The sequence below is a fragment of the Cupressus sempervirens genome, chromosome 4 (genome assembly GCF_028749045.1).
Source record: "Cupressus sempervirens isolate cs-2001-9-10 chromosome 4, ASM2874904v1, whole genome shotgun sequence".
Taxonomy (NCBI): domain Eukaryota; kingdom Viridiplantae; phylum Streptophyta; class Pinopsida; order Cupressales; family Cupressaceae; genus Cupressus; species Cupressus sempervirens.
The window spans coordinates 828170377-828193750 of record NC_143121.1 but is presented as its reverse complement, the minus strand read 5'-3'; the positions used below and the strand labels follow the sequence as shown (position 1 = coordinate 828193750).

Sequence of the window (23374 nt, the reverse complement as noted above, 5' to 3'; positions counted from 1 at the left end):
GGATGGTGGTTCGAATCCATCGTGCTTTAACATGAATGAATTAATTATATTGCAGTTTATATTATTTATTTATATATATATATATATCTTTAATTTATTATTTTATATCATCTTCTCTCTAACTGTATTCAAGAAGAGAATAAGCATGATTAAAGACATTGTTGTTCTTTCTATAAAGACAAAATTAAAATCGTCTCTACGAGACAATAGTAGCACTTGTTCCTTATTGTCTTTATAAGACAATACTTTAAGACAATAGTTTAAGACACTCACTTAAAGACAATACTTAAGACAATATGCAACTTTCTTTTTGTCTCTAATTACAACGATTCACTTAAAAATTGTCTCCAATATTGTCTTAAAAGCCCCTTTTCACTTAAAAATTGTCTCCAATATTGTCTTAAAAGCCCCTTCATGTTGTAGTGTTTCTATTGTTGAGAGATTAAAGATGGGAGGCGAAGAGCCCAGTAATTGGGAAAGGAGGTACAGAAAGGCGTGCAGAGATGATTCAGACGTGAAGAGTTTCGACGACAACCTCGAAGCTGAGATTGAAGTAGTTATCAACGCCAGTGCTGAGGGCCGCTTGTCTACGGATTTGTTAAGGAAGGTCATCTCATGCTTGGCTGAACAAGACCGGCGCTTCAAAAATCTCATACTGGAAAACAAGAAAGATATCTGGAAAGATAGGAACCTGAGAGAGCTGGTTGAGCTCTACGAGGAACTCAATACAACGACTTCAAAGTTCTACAATGAGATCAACAATTGCCTGGGAAAGATGAAAGGCAAGCTCAGTTTACTTCAGGTCGCGTTACGCTTCATAGCGCCCGCAAATCCTCCTCCCGGAAAGGCACAGTACAGCAAATGTAAGGAAAAGCTGGAGGAGTTTCTTAAGGCTGAGAATTCCTTTAATGAGGACTTTTCTGAGCTGTTGAAGTCTGCCCACGTACAGCACCAACAAATTCTTGAGAAGCTTCACGCAAAAAAGAGGAAGTTGGATAAGAGCCTTAAGCGCGTGAGGGCTTGCCGGAAGATTTTCTACATCATTTTTGCGACGGTGACTGCCTCCTTTTTTATTTGTGCTGTGGTGGCAGGGACCATGGCGTCGGCGCCGTACCCATTGATCGTTTTCACAGCCATTTCGAATCCCGTTAGCTGCTTGGTCCGCTGGTTCGGCTCTAAGTTGGCAAAGTACGAGAAGACCGTCAAGGTGAAATGTGAGGTTTTGGACTTGATGCAGAAAATAACCTACGGTGGGCTTTACGAGTTGAATCAAATCAAGGTTAGCGTGGAGCGATTGGAGAGCAGCATCGATTTGATTCTCGAAAGCGTCGACATGTATTGCAAGGACGAAGCAAACCAGCAGGATGCGGTCGAAAATATAAGGGAGGAAGAGCAGAGCTTTAAGGATCAAATCGATGTTCTTGAGGCTACAGTGGGGTTTATCAGGGAGCAACGGCCGAGTCATGACGAGGACCAGGCCACCATGAGTACCCTGAAAGCTGAAGTGGAAGATATGCGGAATAAACAAGAGATCTGTGAGGATCCGCCCAACACCCAGAATGTTTCAGCGGAGGATATCAGGAAGAAACAGCCGATCTTTGAAGACCAGATCAGGATCAACAGGCAGAATGCTGTGGTGGAGGATATCAAGAAGAAACACCAGAGCTTTGAGGATCAGACAAATATTCAGAATGCTCTAGGGGAAGAAGATCTCCATATGTGCAAGGATCAGAAGCAGAGCAGTTTCCAGAGTGCTGATGTGGAGGATTTGATGAAGAAGCACAAGAGCTTTGGCGACCAGTCCAATATCAATAACGATGTATTCATGTGTCTCGTGAAGAAAATTCGAAGCTTTGAGGAGCAGACCAATATTCAGAAGGCTGTAGCTGAGGATATCTTGAAGAAGCGGGAGAGCTTTAGGAACCAGATCACCAAGATTTCAAATCATGTGAGTCGCTGCAGACAGGAAATACAAAATAACAGCGTCCTAGTCATTTGCAAGAACATCAGGTACTTTTATTATTGGTTTATTAATGAAGAAAATTAGAGAACACAAAATGGTAATCTTTACTCAAATTGATTAGGAGTTTCTCCATTACAGATAATCTTTAGATAGAGATCTTAGATATAGAATATCTGAAAGGTTATCTGACAACAAATTGCAAATGTATATTCAGAACACCTAGATTTGTATCAATTGATCACTTAGATTTGTATTTAGAATACTGACAAAAGATTTATTTATTTTTCTTTTTAATTTTTTTTTGTAATAATAGTTTCTGAATTTAATTAGTCAAAAAAATTCCCACAGGCTATTAACAGCCGAATTATAGTCAATATAGGAAAATTTTACAATCCAACAACCAGATTTGGCTTTCCAAGACATTTCTGAATCCAACAGCCAAATTTGGCTTTCCAAGACTTTCCTGAAACAAATGGGAATCCCAAAATGAACTGCAAGTAAATATGGACATCAACCACAAAAAAATCAGAAATTACAAATTTCTATATCCACAACCTCCAATTACAGTCATGACATGCCTGTACAATGCAAAAGAAGTTAGCGTCATGCCACACTAGAGAACCTAAATGGACATTCCCATTCAAAAATGAAGGAGTCATAAGAGACCTGTGCACAATGGGCATCAAACACATTATAAACTCCCAAACAAGTTGGAGAACTACAATAAAATGGCAAGGTATCATTAGGGAAAACTACCATCCCTTAGTACCAACTTGGAACCATGACACCACCAATCTATTCGTGCAGCCATACATTGATTCTTTCTTTAGATATGTTGTGCTCTCAATTTCCAACCACCTCCCATTGCCGAAGTTTCTCCTAAAGTCTTGCTCTATCCTCATTCATCCAAACAAAACTAGCTTTCATGCTTTCTACATCTTCATCCCAAGCTTAATCATTGCCTTTATTTTCATACCAAACCATCCTTTTCTAGTCGTTACAAACCTCCTTTTTATGAATCTTTCATGTAATTATCAGACAAAAATTGTTAACTTGGTGCCTTCAAATCCTTTCCAAGCCACTTTGCATATCACCCAAATTTATCTCTATTTCTAGGATGAAATTTGCTAAAATCTCCTCTATTCCACCTAAAGCCTCCCAAGGGACTAATTTTTCCATGAAAAGCTTGATGATGTCCCTATCCTCGCCCAGTATAGAGCCCATGCCATGATCATGGAATAGATGTTGGTGATGGTTTAGTGGCATCTCTCAACTTGGTCGAACATTGCCCTAGTAGAACCAAACCACTCTTAGTTAATCTATTTTCCACAAAATTGAACATTATGTCAAGCCTAATCTTGTTTGTTTGTCCATTTTAAAGAATTTTTTGCCTGGTGCATATGAGAGTAAAAGAAAATTCCATCACTCCAATTACAAAATTCTTCTCAGATGACAATGTGATTATGAAACCCAACTTGCACTAAGAATCCAATTCTAAGGGCACACAAAACAAACATTCTCCATCAGTATCAAACTAATTGGTAGTAATAACATGGCACTTCTAGTAACAAAAAGAACTCCCATCACATAAATATCATTGCATGTATACTATATTAAATGGATGAAGTTGACAGTGGCCAAAAAAGGAAAGGAATGATCATGAATGATTTCACCCATTGATCCTTAAAGTTTGGAAATTCTCAAGTACAATTTCATACATTGAGATCTAATGCCCAATTGGACATGATGCCACACTATTTATTGTCTTTCCTTTTGACATGTGATAATTTGAAGTCATCCAAAGATGCTAATTCTATGTTAATTTGATCCATGTAGCTTTGCAAATGCTAAGAAAACTTGTCCCCTTTTATTATCACATTGACAATGATTTGTGAATCGCCCTCCACATGAAGTTTCCTAACTCCTAGTTTCTTGGCTTCTAGTACTACCAAGAGATCAACCTCTTCCTTAACAACATTATTTGTACCATACAATTAATGTTTCCCTCTACATGCAATAAGCTCACCATTTGAATCTCAAATGATCAATCTTGCTCCAAAAGGTCCAGAGTTACCCTTCTAAGTGTTATAAAAGTTGCACTTCCACCACCATTTTAAATTTTTTTCCCAAATAACATCAGCAATGAAGGCAAGAGAGACTAACCCCAGCCAAATATGAAAAAAAAACATATTAAGATTTTTTTCCTCTAATATAGATATTACAATTCCTATTTTTTTTTGTGTTGATTACAAAGTTATTATTCATTTACATTTTAATTGATTAAACTTCTTCTATCATTAATAAACTAATAACCCAAAATATTGATTTATTTTCAAATAAGTTAAATTATTTATAATGGAGTGAAAAGCAACTTCCAAGATTCATCCTCTATGGAGGTTTCCATTTGTGAAGGATAAAAGGAAAGCTAATTTTTTTTTATCAAATAACTTTTCTTTTTTCTACCAATAGATTTTTCTGATTCTAGATTTCGCTTGATTTTCAGGGTGTGATGGATTACAATGGAAAAATTAGGATATGCACTATATTTTGGCACACCAGACTTCTAGTATATGGGGCTATTTCATTATGTCTATTCATATTTCTCATTTTAATAAGGACTTACATACTTATAGAGTGGACAAGAAGCTACTTTAAATTAAGTGTTAGGGCAAGTCAGAAAGGAGACTCTTCCAGTTGTATATGATCTATTAAATGTTGAACAAAACTATGGACCTTCCTTCTTTACTAGAAAAGTATCTAATATCTAATTATATATATTATTATACTAAAAAATTGTGATATGATATAAGGTTTCATTATTTAAAGAGAGGATTGCTTATTGCATCTCTAAGACTAATTCCTTCTAGATTTCTATTACAAGAATTTGTATGTTTAGGATGGAAGAATATAATTCTTTAGCTTAGGTTCTTACAAAGTCTTATATGGTAGCACTAGTAAAACTTCATATTTTTTATTTCTATATGGAAAATTAGGATCAATTTTATATAATCTTTTCGAGTGAATAAAGCAATCTATACAAGAGATCATGAGAAAGAGAAGGTGGTAATTATTGCTAAATTATTTTGCAGTGAATACATTGTTGTAACAATAACAACAACACAAACATTACTATTATGGTTTATCAATGATAGAAGATATTTTCTAGCCTAAGTGGTGATCATTTTGAATTTTAATCTAATAATGTTTTTATAAAAGAAGAAGTAAGGTTAGATATTTTATATTCATGAATTCCATAGCCCCTAGAGGGAGAGACACAAAGTGAGTTGATAGAGTATCTTGAAGAAAACTATTTATATATTTATTTATTTCTTAATTCTCTTGCTACATAGAACAAAGTTAAAGATATAATTTTATCTCTATTTTTTTGTGCTAGCATTGACTCGTCAACTTGCTAAACTAGACTATAAATTTACCTACTTCCATTCACAAATAAACAAAAGAAACAAGAGATAGTGGAAGATGTAGATTTTACTAGCTAATCTTTCAGTGTAAATTTAAAGGTGTAAACATGGTGGAAAATCGTGAAAAAAAACTTCAAAATTTTAGATTTAAGTTATTATATTATGTTATATAATTATAGTTCTACTTATTACTAAATATTAATATTTTTTTGTATATCTCTTCCTTTATTTTTCTATCTCTATCTCTATTTATAAAGAGAGGGGGGGTCTCAATGGATTGAGAGGGGGAGATATGCTAATAGAAAAAATGGCAAGAGAAGAGGAGGGAAATATGTTTATAGATACAAAAAGAGAGATAGAGGGTGAGATGTGGAGATAGTGACAAATATAGATAGTGGTAGAAAGTAAAAGAGAGAAAAAGAAATAGGTAAGTGGGGAGAGGGACATAGAGATAGAGAAATGGACAAAAAAGAAAATATGAGAGATGAAGAGATGGAGAAAGACATGGCTGGGAGGAGAGATATATAAAGAGTGGGAGAAGAAGAGAGTGATCATAGAGAGAGCATTTTTGGAAGAGAAATGGAGAGAGTCATAGGCGGGCAAAAGAATAGAGGGAGGGATACATATGTATTTATCTCTCTATTTATTATCTTATTATATCTATCTTATATTCATTTTATAACCACTACTTAATACACAAAAACATAAATACTTCTCTCTTACATTAATAGAATTCTACCTTCTTTTAACTTATTTATTCAAATCCCCTTCTACATGTCTTCAATTAATTGTAAATATAGGATTAGGCATTGTAGAAATGTAAAAGGAGATTGGCAACTCAAGTGCTCAACTCATAACCGAGTTCAAAACTTGTATTTAAATTGGTAGAGATCTATGTTAGAGTTGATAGAATTCAACAACCTGGTATGCAACACTTTTGTAAAATAACTATTGTTGAACAATGGATCATAACCAAAATATAGGCTCTTGGCCAAGAAGCATCATTCATTGATGAAATTTGCTTCTTCTTGTGATAGAAACTTTATACCAAATACATCAAACCCATGGTAAGGGTTGCAAAGAAGCAAAAGATTATTATTAACATTTCAATAAGACAAAGGCATATACTAATCCAATGAAACCTCTAATAGTTTTAGCCTAAAAGATGGTTTACCCTCCTCTCTACCTCAAATCTTAGAGAATCATCACCAAAACACACACAAATATAGAACAATAGTAGATCAAACTCAGGAAAAAAAAAACCTGATCTAAATACTTAATAAAAAATAATTGATCAAAATAATTGAGTCAGCATCAAACAAGAAATGGAGTGGGGTGCAATTTTGAATGGAGCGCAACGAGCAGGTAGGGCTTCATCTGATATAGAATCTAGCAATGGTGGAGGGGATGAAGATGATCCAGACTTTTATGAGGAATCTTTTTCCCCTTCCTCCTTTTTAATGCATCCTTTTTTGATGGATGGGTAGAGGCACAAGAAAATGGAAACACAATACTCAATGTGTTGCAGCACAATAAAAATAGATTGCATTTCATTCACTATGATCTCAAATGAATACATAGTACCTTTTTATAGGCAAGTGTATGTAATGTTCTAGATAAATCTAGCATTAGCCGACAAGACAAAATATCTACATACTTTTGGAAAATACTATAGTTAACACAACCAAAATACCTAAACCAAAAAATCTAGAAACATCTAATGACAGACAATTAATCCTAAGTATAAATTATTATTTTTAACACTCCCACCTAATTTTGACTATCTACATCATTAATATTTACAATTCCCAATGCTTGTCTCAAAATCTCAAATTGTTCCTATGCTAAAGCCTTGGTGAAGATATTTGCAAGTTGTTCCTTTGATTTGCAATGTAGATAAATTCCTTTGTTACTAAGCAACTCTCTAATGAAGTGATACCTTGTGTTAATGTCCTTTGTCCTCTTGTGAAACACATGGCTCTTTGAAAGTGCAATAGCAGACTTGTTATCACAATAGATTCTAGTAGGTCCATCTTGAACTTGCATTAAGTCTTTCAAAATCCTTCGCATCCATATTGCTTGACATGCTGATGTTGTTCCCACTACATACTCTGCTTCAACTAATAAAAGATTTACTATAGGTTTCTTCTTTGATGCCCAGGCTACAACACCTATCCCAAGATAAAATGCATATCGAGGTGTGCTTCTTCTGTCTTCAATACTCCTTGCAAAATCACTATTTTTATATCCAACTAATTTAAAATCATTTGAAGTAGAATACAATATGCCATGATTCATAGTTCTTGCAATCTATCTCACTATTCTTTTTCCTGCCTACCAATGTGAATTATTAGGTGAGTCCTTGAATCTAGAGATTAAACTCACTCCAGACATAATATATGATCTAGTTTTTTTGAGATACATCAAACTACCAATTGAATATAGTTGAGTTAAAACCTTTCTTAGTATCTTCTCTATTTAGTTTGGTGCCTACTACCATAGGTATCAAAACTAGACAACAATTTATCAATCTAAATCTTTTCAACAAATCTTTTGCATACTTTCTTTGACGATGAAAATTCCTTTATCATTTTGAGTAACTTCAATGCCAAGAAAAGATTTCATCAATCCTAGATCTGCCATTTCAAATTCCTTTTTCATTGTTGATTTAAACATATCAATAGACAGATTGTCTATACAGATAAAATCATCAACATATAAACAAACAATCAAAATCAAACCTTGTTCATTGATCTTGGTATATAATGTAGGTTCACTTGTGCTTCTCTTGAATCCATTCTCCATCATGTATGAATCTATTCTACTATACCAGGCTCTTGGAGCTTGCTTCAAACCATAGAGTGCCTTCTTCAACTTATAAACGTTGTCTTCATGTCCTCTTATTTAATATCCTGGTGGTTGCTTCACATAGACTTCTTCTTTCAAATATCCATTAAAAAATGTTGATTTTACCTCCATTTGGTGAACCATCCATTTGTATTGAACTGCAATAGCTAATACTATTCAGTCAGTATGAAGTTTTGCCATAGGTACAAATTTCTCAATATAGTCAACCCCATATTCTTGTGAAAATCCCTTAGCAACTAACCTTGATTTATATTTTTGTACATCTCCATTGGCTTTAAACTTAGTCTTATAAACCTATTTTACACCAATGCAATCTTTGTTCTTAGGAAAATCAACTAATTCTCATGTATCATTTCTCTGAATTGATTCTATTTCATCATCCATTGCATTAATCCAATGTTCTTCCTTAATTGCATCTTCAAAATATATAGGGTCTTGAGAAAATAAAGAACAATTTGATTTCAAATCCATTTTACTTCTTTGATCATAAATCTCATTCAAACTTCTAGTTTTCTTGTTTGTAATCCTTGATCTCAATTGTGCAAGTATAGGATTTGAATCATTACTTGTGAATTCAAAGATTCTCCATGTTCTTGACTTCATTTTCTAAGTGATCTCCTTGTGGATTTTATGGTGGAGTTCCTTCTAGGTCACTTGGTTGATCCTCTTGATCTTCATGATCTTTTTATCCTTCTCATCATATGGTATTGTTGTAGCACCTATAACAGTTTTATCTATATTTCCATCCCAAGATTCAACCTCTTTAAATACAACATCCCTACTCACAATGACTTTTTTGGTGATAGGATTAAACAACCTATATGCCTTAGATTTCTCATCATAGCCAATGAAAATGCATTTCTCACACTTATCATCTAATTAACTTCTAGTTTCTTTAGGAACATGGGCATATGTAATGCAACCAAACACCGTGAGATAAGAAACACTATGAATCTTACCACTCCATGCTTGTTGTGGAATCATGTCCCTCACAATATTTGTTGGACTCATATTCAAGATATAAATAGCACAATAAACTATCTCAACTCAATACTCATTAGGAAGGTTCTTACCTTTCAATATGCTCCTTGCCATCTCCATTATTGTCCTATCCTTTCTCTCTACAATACCATTTTTCTATGGTGTGTAACTAGTAGTAAATTGCTTTTTGATTCCATGATCTCTGCAATAATCTAAAATATCATTTGACTTATACTCTCCTCCTCTATTTGATCTCAATATCTTGATAGATAAACCACTCTGTTTCTCAACAAAAGCCCTGAATTGGAAAAATCCCCTTACAAACTTACTTGATTTTATTTGTTATATTGTGCAAGTGTAGTAGTAGATGATTAAAATGTTGGACATGAGGAAATTGAAGATGAAGCAATGGATATTGAAGAAGGACCATTTGAAGGTTAGATAAAATTGTATTGAATAATTCATTTGTTATGTATATACACATATGTGGACCCTAAAGAAAATTTGTATCTTAAGTCTTTAATTTAATTTTTCTTGCAACTCGAGATCAAACAACAAATGAGAATGTTAATCAAGCTTAAATTTTGAAGAGAAAAATTAATCATAGAAACATAGATCATTTCATTGAAATGGATGTCGAAAAATTGAGAGAATATGCTAGTCAATCTACACATACTCTGAAGAGGAAATTGAATAAAAAGTCTAACGAAATAATTGCACAATTTGAGAATCTTGATACAGCAGAGAAAGCTCAACTATTATCAATTTCACTTCTTAAAGATGAATTAAAAGAGCCATTGAAACTATTGGGTATAGATACAAGTGTAAAAAAGAGGAAGAATTCTAAACTACAAAAAGATATTGTTGAAAGTGTTAAGGAAGGGTTACACTCTATTGGAAAAAAATCTAGATCTATAGATAAATCCATTGCATGAAGAGTGATACTAACATCTATTTTAAATTAGGAATTATGGAAAAAAAGACAGATTTCTTCATTGTCATCTTATATTGGGTATAGTCAAAAGATGATATTACATTATCTAAAAAGGAGAAACAATTTGGATGATAGTACATTAGAAGGAAACTGGGCACTAATGTGTAGAGTTCCTCGATCTAAAAGGATTGCGTAATAATTAAGAACTTAGTCATTCCATTTTGGATTGATAATACTCGTCCTTCACCAAATAGAAGAGGTACCATCAAGCAGAGGATTGGGCCTAAGGAGTATCTTCAAAACACAAAACATTGGTTGGATGTCACACAACATGAATTGTATCTCTCATTTTGTAATTTAAATCCTGACACAAAGATTGGACAAACAATGTTTGAATGATTGAAACCTTATTTTGTGAAGATAGATAGATCTTTTGAAACATGTTGTTGTCGATATCATGTTTAATTTTATTTGTACTATCAAGGGTTCAGAAAGATGATAGATCTCAAAATTATTTTCATAAACGACCGAACCAATTCACAACATCAATCTTATGTGACAAACCAAATGATCATGCAATAGGTGAAATAGATTGCATGGGAGGAACTTGTGAAACATGTGGTAACCTAACAAAATTTCCTATGAGAGATGAAGATAATGATATGATGAGGATAGTAAAATGTAAGAGATATAAGTACATAAAGTCAGAAACAAAAATTGGAAAAGAATCAACAAGGTTGGAATATGTAGAGGATGACATACCTGCTAGAGAATTTATGTCAAATTTTCATAAATTGATTCAACCATATATACGTCATGCTTTTTTTGCTAAGTGGCAAGCAGAGTAGTTTCAAACACTAAGAGAATCCTTTTCACTCGAGACAATATTATCTATTGTTGACTTTGCATAGAGTTACTCATTCATTTCTCAAAAACAACTTCAGGTGGAATACTACTATACAGAGCAGGTTACTATATAGTTCAAGTGTCTTATCAACATGCACAAATTGATCTCGATGGTGTGAAAAGTATAGATCAACAACGAGTCATTAAAAAAGAGTATCACTTTTACATTAGTGATGACAAAGAACACAACATACATTTTGTGGAACATTATTTTAAGATATTATTTGATTATTTGAAAAACAAAGGCATAAAAATGGAAAAGCATTTTGTATGGTTAGATGGATGTGCAACACAATTTAAATCAGCTAGATCATTTTACACATTATGTAGATATCATCGATACCTTAATATACTACACATTTCGAGTTTTTTTGAGTGTGGATATGGAAAGGGTGAGCATGATGGTGCAGGAGCTTGTATCAAATGTTCTTTAGGAAATTATTAAATGGACTATAAAGGATACCGCATTAATAATGCTCATGATGTGGTTGAGTGGTGCACAGTGCCAAAAAATACAAATAACATGTCATCGCAAGTAGATCAAATCATACCATTCAAAGTGTTTTGGGAGGTATTAGGTATAAATTAATTTTCAAATATTATAATTGAATCAATTTTATATTTAATATGTTATGTCATAACTAAATTATGGTACACACATGTTTAAAACTAATTATATATATGTATATATGGACCTTACATTCAGGTGTCGATAGAAGATCAATGCATGCATGCAAGAGGATAGAGAAGACACGATCGTTGCATTCAGTTATGAGTATAGATAGTAATGTGTGGTCATTGTGCACAAGAGAATACTCATTTTTTTTCCTGATTGCATTGATGAAAACTATGATGGGTGCCATTAATCAAGAACATGGATATGTGGGTAAATGGAATTTGGTGCCACTAGATGTTATCAATACAAATGAGTTTGAGGATGAAAACTGTGATGATATTCCATTGATTTCTAGTGATTATGACCATATTTCAGGATTGATTAGATTTGGTATATATTTCATCTTTTTTGTTTATATATATATATATACTCATGTACATGACACATGGAATTTATATGCATATACTTTATGTAGGCAATGTTTTTGCAGTCAATGGAGAATCTAAAAATGTAGAAGGTGTTATCTATTATTTAGTGGGTTGCACCATACAAAGAGAGAAGCTAACAAAGACTAAAATAAGTGATGGAATTATGTTTCCCACGGGTTACTATATAGTTGAATCATGTACGTGTATGTACATCTATGTTTTTATATGAATTCAAATTTATTGAATTATTTGATTGACCTTTATGTAGGTTTTCTTGTTGTACAAGGAACATATTTGAAGCCAAATTAAGTACTTAAGAATGGAATTCATTTCACTGATTATCAACCTAGCAATAAGGTGTATTAGGATAGTAACCATGTTATTGTCACTAGTCTAACTCTTCATCTAGTCAAAGGACCTGGAATATGTAAGTGGACACTCGATAGTGATGATCATGAGAAAATATTAAATGTTATCCAGCAACGAGCTGACCCACTTGATACGAGATAGAAACAACTTGTTGAACTATTTGAAATCTGAAATTTGGTTGAATTATTTGAAATCTAAAATTTGGTTGAACTATTTGAAATCTGAAATTTGGTTCAATAATTTAAAATTTGGTTGAACTTGATCATTTTCAATTTGGATTTTGGTTGAGTTAATTATATATTACTTTTACTCTTTCATCTAACTTGTGAAGTTTAAATTGTGATTCATAACTAATTATAGTTCAATTAGGAATTTGTATGCAACTAATTAGGACATGTGCCTTTGAAGGGGAAGAAATTTGAACACTTGTCTTAAGGGGATCAAATTAGGACTTGTGTCTTAAGGGGATGAAATTAGAACTTATAACTACTTATATATTACTTTTACTCTTTCATTTAACTTGTGAAGTTTAAATTGTGATTTGTAACTAATTATAGTTCAATTAGGAACTTGTATGCAACTAATTGGGACATGTTCCTTAAGGGGAAGAAATTCAAACACTTATCTTAAGGGGATCAAATCAAGACTTGTGTCTTAAGAGGGTGAAATTAGGACTTGTAACTAATTATATATTACTTTTACTCTTTCATTTAACTTGTGAAGTTTAAGTTGTGATTCGTTACTAATTATAGTTCAATTAGAAATTTGTATGCAACTAATTAGGACATGTTCCTTGAGGGGAAGAAATTTGAACACTTGTCTGAAGGGGATCAAATTAAGACTTGTGTCTTAATGGGGTGAAATTAGGACTTGTAACTAATTATATATTACTTTTACTCTTTCATTTAACTTGTGAAGTTTAAGTTGTGATTTGTTACTAATTATAGTTCAATTAGAAACTTGCATGCAACTAGTTAAGACATGTGCCTTGAGGGAAAGAAATTTGGACACTTGTCTTAAGGGGATGAAATTAGGACTTGTGTCTTAAGGGGATGAAATTAGGACTTGTAACTAATTATATATTACTTTTACTCTTTCATTTAACTTGTGAAGTTTAAATTATGATTTGTAACTAATTATAGAAGTTAGGAACTTGTATGCAACTAATTAGGACATGTGCCTTTGGAGGGGAAGAAATTTGAACACTTGTCTTAAGGGGATCAAATTAGGACTTGTGTCTTAAGGGGATGAAATTAGGACTAGACTTTAATCATATCTAAATATCACTTGCATTATTAGGATTTAGGAATCATGTAACTAATTAGAAATTATGTAAAGTAAATTACCTAACTATAACCCTAACCCTAATCATATCTAAATATTACTTGCATTATTAGGAACTAGGAATATTGTAACTAATTAAGAACTATGTAAAGTTAATTACCTAACCATAACCCTAACCATAATCATATCTAAATATCACTTGCATTATAAGGAATTAGGAATTATGTAAAGTTAATTACCTAACCGTAACCCTAACCAATTTCATAGAAATATACATCAATTTCATAAACCAACATAATGTAACATAATCTAGCATGTAAAAGAACATGTAATCTAACATAATCCGACATAATCTATCATAATCTAACATAATTACCAAGATAATATAACATTATCCTTGACATAATCTAATATGTCTAATAACATAATCCAACATAATCTAACATGTAAGAGAACATAGTCTAACATAATCCAACATAATCTAACATATAAGAACATAGTATATATGTATGTCAATCATCAACCATGTCTGATCTAGATGAAAGCCTACATCAAATAAAAAATAACAAAAACATGTATATTTTGGATGAAAGTCTAGATCAAATAATCTATGATATAAAAAGAAACTATAGATCGTCAAGTGTAGGACTATCATCATGATATCTCCTCATAGTGCGGTCTAAATACTGGCTATCACGATGCTCACTAGGATGTGCTGAACCCTATATATATTAAAGAGAAAGTGAAATGAATGTATATAATTCATATATAATTAAATATCTTTTAAATTTACAAATTGCATGCAATTTATATATTACATTTAAAACTCACGTGTCTAATTCAAAAAAATTAAAACTCACCTATCCACTACTGACATCATCAATTGAGTCTCAACGGTGTATACAATCAAGCATCAAATGGAGTTAAAAAAAGGAATGCCCCCCTACAATACATACATACATGTGTACAATAAATCATATTAAAACATGTATTTAATTTTACAAAGACACAATATGTATACATACATACATTATTAGTTGAACAAATGTTCAATTGAAATTTTAACATGAACATGTAAAAAACTTTAGATTTACCTTTGTAGATGGTGGCATTTTATAATACTTAGATGGCCTAACATCGATTGTGTCCATCAATATATCTAGATTTTGTTGGGCCTCATCTAGCTCCATCTGTACATCTACACTGCCATGACTAGTGGCTGGCACATGTCCTAATAATGATGAGCCAAATGTATTGACTAGATGAGATGGCATAGAAGTAGAATCATCATGTGTCAACAAGTCCATCCATCCTATGGTCGACAAGGTGAAGTCAACATCATCAAGGCCCACATCTGAACTTTGACCATGCCCTGCACTAGCTGAAGGGTCTGCACTAGTATGTATATGTCCCTCTATAGTAAAAGAGTGGTCAGTAGGTGGATCATGATGTGTATTACCATCATGACCACTACCTAATCGATGAGAGGAATGTGGGTGAGGATGTCTCCTAATACCACCGTGGACATGATGTTAAACATCTAATATCGTTATGCCAAGATTCTCTAATGTGAATCTATATGAATATAATAGATCCTCTGCAAGAATACTTATAGTTTCTCGTGCCAACACTCCAGTGAGACCCTCTAAGCTAGTTAGTGAAGGGATGCCCACTACACTGTACAAGTCTCCTGAAGATGAAGCGCCAAGTGATGATCTAGAATGTCAATGTAACATTAAATACTGGCCAACCTCATCACTAGAAATAGATTTGATAGCTGCAAAAATCTCTCCAACTCCCTAAATAACCCCTTGCAACTGTGTGTTATGCATGGCCTTATTAGCTAACAGACCTAATATAGGGGAAATAGTAGGTGCCCTCTCTCTGATAATCGACCTATGTGTTAGTTGTGGATAACCTACCTGCCTATCAACTAGTCTACCACATCCCTATCCTAAATGTCATGGTAAATCCGTGTAGTTCGTGCCACCTTACCTAAGCGAACCTTAGCATAAAGTTGTCATGCAAAATAGAGTGGAATTTGGTCGTTATTTGGATAACGACCATGAGTAGTAAGGGAGCATGGGTATATAAGTACAACCATCTGTGGATCTATACACTTAAGGGGAGAATACCCATTCACATACTTTAGTGGAAGATAATGAGGTAAACATTCCCTCTTCAGTGTCTCTTTCGGCATGAAGCCTTGTACCTATTGTAGTGAGAGCCTTGCAGAGACCTCTTGCCTCTTACTATCAAGAACAATTTGTATACTACATGCAAAATATGGAGAAGCAACATGAATCTCATCTCTAATATATGTGAGGCTTCATAAGATGCTTTGACATGTACTAATATATGCACTAGAGCATGTTCTACTAGCCAAGGATTGATGAAGTCTATGAATCTTTTGGTTAGTACAATCATAGAGCATGTCGGGTGGGATAGGGTACTAATTTGTGGGAATAACACCTTGCTAGGGGGGGCAGGCTACTACTAGTGGGGGATAGGAGGTTTTTGGTATTCAAGGGGGGCAAGACGTTGGTGCTGCTTGGGAGGGGGGGATAGGAGGGGATAGGAGGCTACTGCTCGACGTGGATAGGAGGCCACTGCTCTGGGGGTGTAGGAGGCTATTGCTCTGGGGGGATATGAGGCTATTGATTTGTTATGTAAAGGTCAATGTATGTAGTATATGCATGCATGCATATAATGTGTAAACCTAAAATTTGAATTTAAATATAATTTTTTTAATAAAATTGAAATTTACCAAGTACAATGACATTTTAAGAAACTAGAATTTTGTAAACATGGAATTAAACATATATAATACGTATAAACATGAAATGAACATAACATATGTATAGTACTACATGTGTGAACTTGTACATCCTAAATTAAAATATGACATTTAATAAACTAGAATTTTGTAAACACATGAAATTAAATAATATGTGCGTTTAAAGTTAAAACATTACCTAGTTAGGTTAAATTAATTTGATTAGGGTTGACATTATTGAGATTAATATTTTATCATGATTGTAAAACTTATATTATGTTTATAGGGTTAATTTTAGGGTTACCTGGTTTAATAATAAGATTTAGTTTAGGGGACCATTATTCTAGTGTTTAATCATGGTAAATTTTCATTAAGTTAGGGTTAGGAAAATATTTAGGGCTAGGGTTAAATGAGTCTTTGTTCATAATAGTGTTTTATGTCAAGAGTAAGCTATTATGGTTAGAGTTAGGTTTAGTGTTATAAAATTGTACATAACTTATATAGTAAGATCATTAGTGTTTAATATCAATGTGTTACTTATTTTAGCATTACGGGTAGAATTATGATTAGGTTTAAACCTGATTTAGTGTTAAATGTTGAGTAAGTTAATATAATTAGCATGTTACTTGGTTTAGTATTACCTCTAGGATTTTAAAAGGTAAATATGTTATGGTTCACTATAGTTACATGGTTACATAGTTATATTGTTAGAATCATGAGATCAATGTTAGGGAAAGTTAATATAATGTTTAGGGATCTTTAAGATTAAATGTTTAGGGTTAGCATGTACAAATCTAGATTAAAGTTTTTAGTTAGGATTCATAAATTAGCCCATTTTTCAGCGTTAAGAAGTGAGGATCATGCTTTAAAATTTTATCTAGGAAAATAAGTAGGAAGTATGCTTAGAAATTTATCTAGTTAGTCTTAAGTTTAGAGTTAATTTTAGGGTTAGGCTTAAAGTTAAAACATTGCCTAGTTAGGTTAAATTAATTTGATTAGGATTGACATTCTTGATGATAATTTTTTATCATGATTATGGGACTTATATGTTATGGCTCTAGGGTTAATTTTAGGGTTACCTAGTTTAGTATTAAGATTGAGTTTAGGGGACCATTGTTCTAGGGTTTAATCATGGTAAATTTTCATTAAGTTAGCCTGTTAGGAAAATATTTAGGGCTAGGGTTAAATGAGTGTGTGTTCAGAATAGTGTTTTATGTCAAGAGTAAGCTATTATGGTTAGATATAGGGTTAGTGTTATAAAATTCTACATAACTTATATAGTCAGATCATTCTAGTGTTTAATATCAATGTGAGACTTATTTTAGTGTTACAGGTAGAATTATTATTAGGTTTATCTAATTTAGTGTTAAATGTTGAGTAAGTTATTATAATTAGCCTATTACCTGATTTAGTATTACCTAGGATTAAAAGGTAAATATGTTATGGTTCACTATAGTTACATGGTTACATAGTTATATTGTTAGAATCATGATTGAAATGTTACCTAGAAAATTAATATAATGTTTAGGGATCTTTAGGATTGAATATTTAGGGCTAGTGTACAAATCTAGATTAAAGTTTTTAGTTAGGATTCATAAATTAGCCTAATTTTTAGGGTTAAGAAGTGAGGACCATCCTGTAAAAATTTATAGTTAGAATTAATATTCATGGTTAGGTTTAGGGATAACTTTTGCATTAAAATGATATAACTTTAGGTTTAAAGGTTTATGTTTCTAGGGTAACTTAGATTTTATGTTTATGGTTACAATCAACCTGTCATGATTCTAGGGTAAATATATATAACATGTTTAGAGATAAGATTAGGATTAAATTTACATGAGGGTTAGCATTGTGTTACATGAAAATTCTAGGGTTAGGATTGCATGATTATATTTATTTAAATTAGATTTGGTTAAATCTAGTCAAGATTTAATTAGACTTTCAAGATTAGGGTGAGGAGGTCAAGGTGAAGTTTATATTAGGGTTCGTGTGTGTGTGTGTGTTTGTGTGTGTGTGTGTGTGTGTGTGTGTGTGTGTGTGTGTGAGAGAGAGAGAGAGAGAGAGAGAGAGAGAGGCAACCTATTGGAACTAACGTTAAAGGGTTAGTTCATTGAAATTAAATAGTTAGAAGTAAGGTGAAGATTTAAAAACACACACACACAAATGTATACATGAACTTAAATTTTAATTTATTACCTTGTTCATGTGTGTACATTAAATTTTTTAATGTATCTATGTATGTTTGTGTGTGTGTGTGAGTGTATATATATATATATATATATATATATATATATATATATATATATATATATATATATATATATATATATATATATATATATATATATATATATATATATATATATATATATATATATATATATGCATATCTATCATGTATATATGCACACACACACACACACATAAAATGAAGCAAGAAAACATATAAAATGAAACTAAAAATGTACAAAATAAAACTAAAAATGTATAAAATAGGTTTAAAAAATGGGAAAATCATACCTTTTTTGAAGGTTGGTAAATTCAGATGCCTTTCCTCTTCCTTGCGCTTCTGATCGAAACTATTTGCCATAGTAAAAAATGACATGTGGGGTCAAGTTGCAAGACTATTTGAATCTATTTCCATTTTTTTAGTTTCGATCGAAACTATATGAATTTGTTTCGATCAAAACTACTTTATATAGTTTCAATCAAAACTATATAAAGTTGTTTTGATGAAACTACTTTATATAGTTTCAATTGAAACTAAGGAGCCCAGCAGTGGGGTTAATAAACCTCGGTTAAGCTTCTTAGATCTAATTGAAACTACATTAAAAATTTTGATCGAAACTTTCAATGTAGTTTCGATTAGAACTACGTGGCATAAAATGTTATGATAGAAACTTTAATTTTTGTGAGTTTTGATAGAAACTAATTAATTTCTATCAAAAATTTTTAAATTTTCTATCAAAACTAAGATGTGAAATTTTTGTGGTTGTGTGATTTTGGAGGATTTTCTTCCTCCGAAAAAGTGTAACCCACTATTGTGGGTTCACCCCCAATCATTTAGTGGTTTAACTCAATAATAGATGTCTTTTTCCATCTACTTTCTTTCATGGTTTTATAACATTAATCATTGATCCTTCTATAAGATATTTTCATGGTGGTGATTAACGAACTTATAAAGCTAAAAAATGTTTAATAATGTGAATTATAAAAATTTTGAACTATTTTTAGTGCTAATACTTACAAATATTTACAAAAGTGGAGATATATTTTGTATTTCTATTTAAAATGAGTTTTCATGTTAGAGAATGAACACTACCCAACTAAATAGAAGGAAATATAGGGAGGAGTGCAAGGGAGATACAAAGAGAAAAAGAGACATATGTACAAAGTAGCATAGATGGAGTGAATGAGAAAGGAGAGAGGGAATACCATAATTGAATAGAGAGTAGATACATATAGAGCGAGATATAGCTAGAAAATGATAGAGAGATGTGGCAAAAGATGGAAGGATACATAGAGATAGAGAGGTATATAGTCTAGTTATAAAGAGGTAGAGCTAGAAAGAACAAGATAGAGAAATTCACAAAGAGAAAATCCATTATTTTCTCATTTTATCTTTATATATTTTTTTCATAATTAATCTTCAATATATCTTTGGCATACCTATTGTAGACAAGGTGCAATTACTAGTTATATTAGTTTTTATATTTGATATTTTGACTTGGAGGGTTCTCTTGGTTTATTTATTTTCTTTGAAACTTGCATGAAGGTGCCAAGTACAAAGAACAATTATTTATTTCCTTTCCAAATGAGTTGCTATTATGTGGGAGAGTTTATTGTTGCAATGATGTCACATGAACCCGCAAAGCTAACAAATTCATTTTGTCATAACACACCACTAAAAAGTAATAAAGATTACATATCTTAAAGAGATCCATGATAGGCATTGGCTAAGCTCCATACAAAATGCACCAAAGACAAAAAGAAAAAAAAATGTCACTTTTTCCCCAAATTCATGAAAATATGATTATTATTCTTTTTAAGTTTCTTATATTTTACCACAAAATATGGAAATCATAAACAAAAAATGCTAAAAAACCTTGGAAAATCCATTGTGTTTTTCTTTTTGAAATCTAGTCAATGATGCATTTTGTATGAAGGATAGTTGTGCCCCCATTGATGAGGTACATGAAAAAGTCTAGAAATTCATGAATGTGAGTAAAATGGTTATGCAAAATAACATTAGCAATCTCAAGTTCATAGATTTGACATTCTGACTTGGCAGGATAACTTGGTTTAATTATTTTCTTTGCAACTTAGATGGAGATGCCAAACAAAGTACAATTATTAATTTCCTGTCGAAATGTGTTTCTATTTGGTGGAAGAGTTTGTTGTTGAAGTGATGTCATAACTAACCACAAAAGCTAAAAAATTCATTTTGTCACAACACATCACTAAAAACTAATAAATATTACATATCTTAAAGAGACCATTGATAAGCACTGACTAAGCTCCAAACAAAATGCACCAAAGACAAAAAAAAAAAAGTCAAACAATTTTTTTCCAAATTCACAAAAACACAATGATTTTTTTTCCAAATTTTTATTTTTTACCACGAAATATACAAATCGTTAAGAACAAATGCCAATTTGTTTTAGCAAAATCCATTGTGTTTTTAGTTTTTTTTGAAAATTTGTCAATGGTGCATTTGTATGGAGGATAGTCGTGTATCCATTGATAATGTACATGAAAAATTTTGGGCACTCATGAATCTGAGTAAAAAATATGGTTATGTAAATATCATTAACAATCTTAAGAAACTAAATGAATAGGCTCAATGTCACCATGGTTTAGGTCAAGACAACTTAGGCTCTCCTTATATTAACTTTGAAGATAGAGTGAAGAATGATGTAGTGGAAAAACCTAATAAAGGTGAATGGCCAATTACTAGCCCCTTGATATAGAGTCTCGATAAAGGGAAAATTTGATCAAGGCCTTAGAATTAATGAACAATGTGTAAATTTGCCTATATATCCTCCTACACAAGTCAACCTAGATAGTATGGGAATTATTTTCCCAAAACACCATTCTATCTTCCCCATCAAAATCCTATTACTTCTATATCAAACTCTACATTTCTCTCTTTCTCGATTTCAATGAATATTGATGATCATTTCTCATTAGTGTTAGAGCTTATCTCACATTAAAAAATACTATAGTTGCCTAACTAATGAAGTACAATGTATTAGAATTTATGAACAAGGTATCATAATTAATAAACAATGTATAAAGTTGCCTATATATCCTCCTACACAAGTCACCAAAAATTGTATAGGAATTTGTTTCCTAAAACACCATCCTATCTTCCACATCAAAATCCTATTTCTTCGATATCAAACTCTACATTTCTTTCTTTCCTAATTTCAATGAATATTGATGATATTTTTTCTATTAGTGCTAAGAGATTATCTCACATTAAAAATTGCTAAAAAAATTAGTTTAGCATAAATTAAGCTTCTAAAAAATAAATAACCAAATGATAAAACATCTACTATATACTTATCATCGTAGAAAGAATCACTCTCTTTATTGCATTGTTCCTTTGTGAAAAATTATCAAAATTTAGTAGAAAAATAAACAATTTCATTTAGAAAACATATTATATTAATTATTAGTGTTAAAAATATATACAGTAGCACCCACATTTCCTATTATGTTGTTCCACCACATGTAGCTTGAATGTTAGACCACCCTACTTGGGGCTCTATCTTTTATATGGTGCAAAAATTTCATATCTAATTCTTCTCTATGAACAATACAATAGGTTCCTTTTTCTATCATTTCATCGAAGCATACAAGGCCTATTTGTAATCATATCTTCTATACTATACCTTTAAAATAATGTATTGTCCCTTTCCTTTATCCTAAGGAGAGAGTTTTTCTTCTATAAAGATCCACTTTCATGGGTGGACTGGTTTTTATATTTTACATGTGATGCTCAATATTATATGGAATTATTTGATTTCATTATGAATCCTTTAAATTGAACCTCTCAATCCTTATATCATTTCTTTAAAAAAATAGATTTAAGAAAAATTTAGTTCCCAAATAGACACATAGTATTGTGTGATCAAATTTCTCACTGTCATTTCTCCCAAAAAAAATATAGATCATGTAATTCTCAAATGCTTTGCGCCATATGTTCCCTTCATTATTTTGCACCCTCATTGTGTCCTTTACCCATTTTGGTTTCTTTAAAATTTACAAGTGCCAACCAATTTTTTTGAGAAATGCCTAAATAAGCCAAGTTCCAAAATGGGGTGATTTATTCGTAAAAACCTTATTTGGTTTCTTTACAAATCATAAGAATTTGGATGCCAGTGTAATAATATGATGTGTACTATGATCATATCTCCATGTTGATGGTGCATAAGTTATATTAAAACTCTTTAAATTATTTTTCCCTCTTCATACTCATTAAATTGACAAATTCTATTCAAATTTTATATTGATATCCTATTATGAATGATTAGAAATGTAATGTCTAATTCACTTCAAGTTACATTTCAATTTGAAAGCAATATATTACTACCCAAACACACAGAGTCCCTATGCACAAGTAAGAATTATTATTTGGTATTTAATATACTCAATAAATTTAATTTGAAATTCTCTCAAGTAGAAATACTAAGCTAGAAAAGAATAAGATATGTGTATAGCTCGTTCAAGTGGTTTTAGATACTCCTACAAGATGACATCTTTCACCAAAAAAACTATTGGACAATGTCCTAAGGAAGGTAAAAAAATAAGGACTACACTTT

The 23374-nt window shown here is 31.8% G+C and overlaps 1 protein-coding gene across 1 annotated transcript; it reads left to right on the top strand.

Moving 5' to 3' along the window:
• The first annotated feature begins 430 nt into the window (after nt 1-430).
• LOC149563946 (UPF0496 protein At4g34320-like) lies at nt 431-4807 on the top strand. Its single transcript, XM_089827054.1, has 2 exons — nt 431-2010; nt 4467-4807. Exons 1-2 carry the CDS (start codon nt 449-451, stop codon nt 4471-4473), a joined length of 1569 nt encoding a protein of 522 aa, XP_089683180.1. The 5' UTR covers nt 431-448; the 3' UTR covers nt 4474-4807.
• Nucleotides 4808-23374: the final 18567 nt, after the last annotated feature.

What these genes read in the sequence shown, in the direction of transcription:
- LOC149563946 (XM_089827054.1), top strand. Translation starts at nt 449, where the DNA reads ATGGGAGGCGAAGAGCCCAGTAATTGGGAAAGGAGGTACAGAAAGGCG.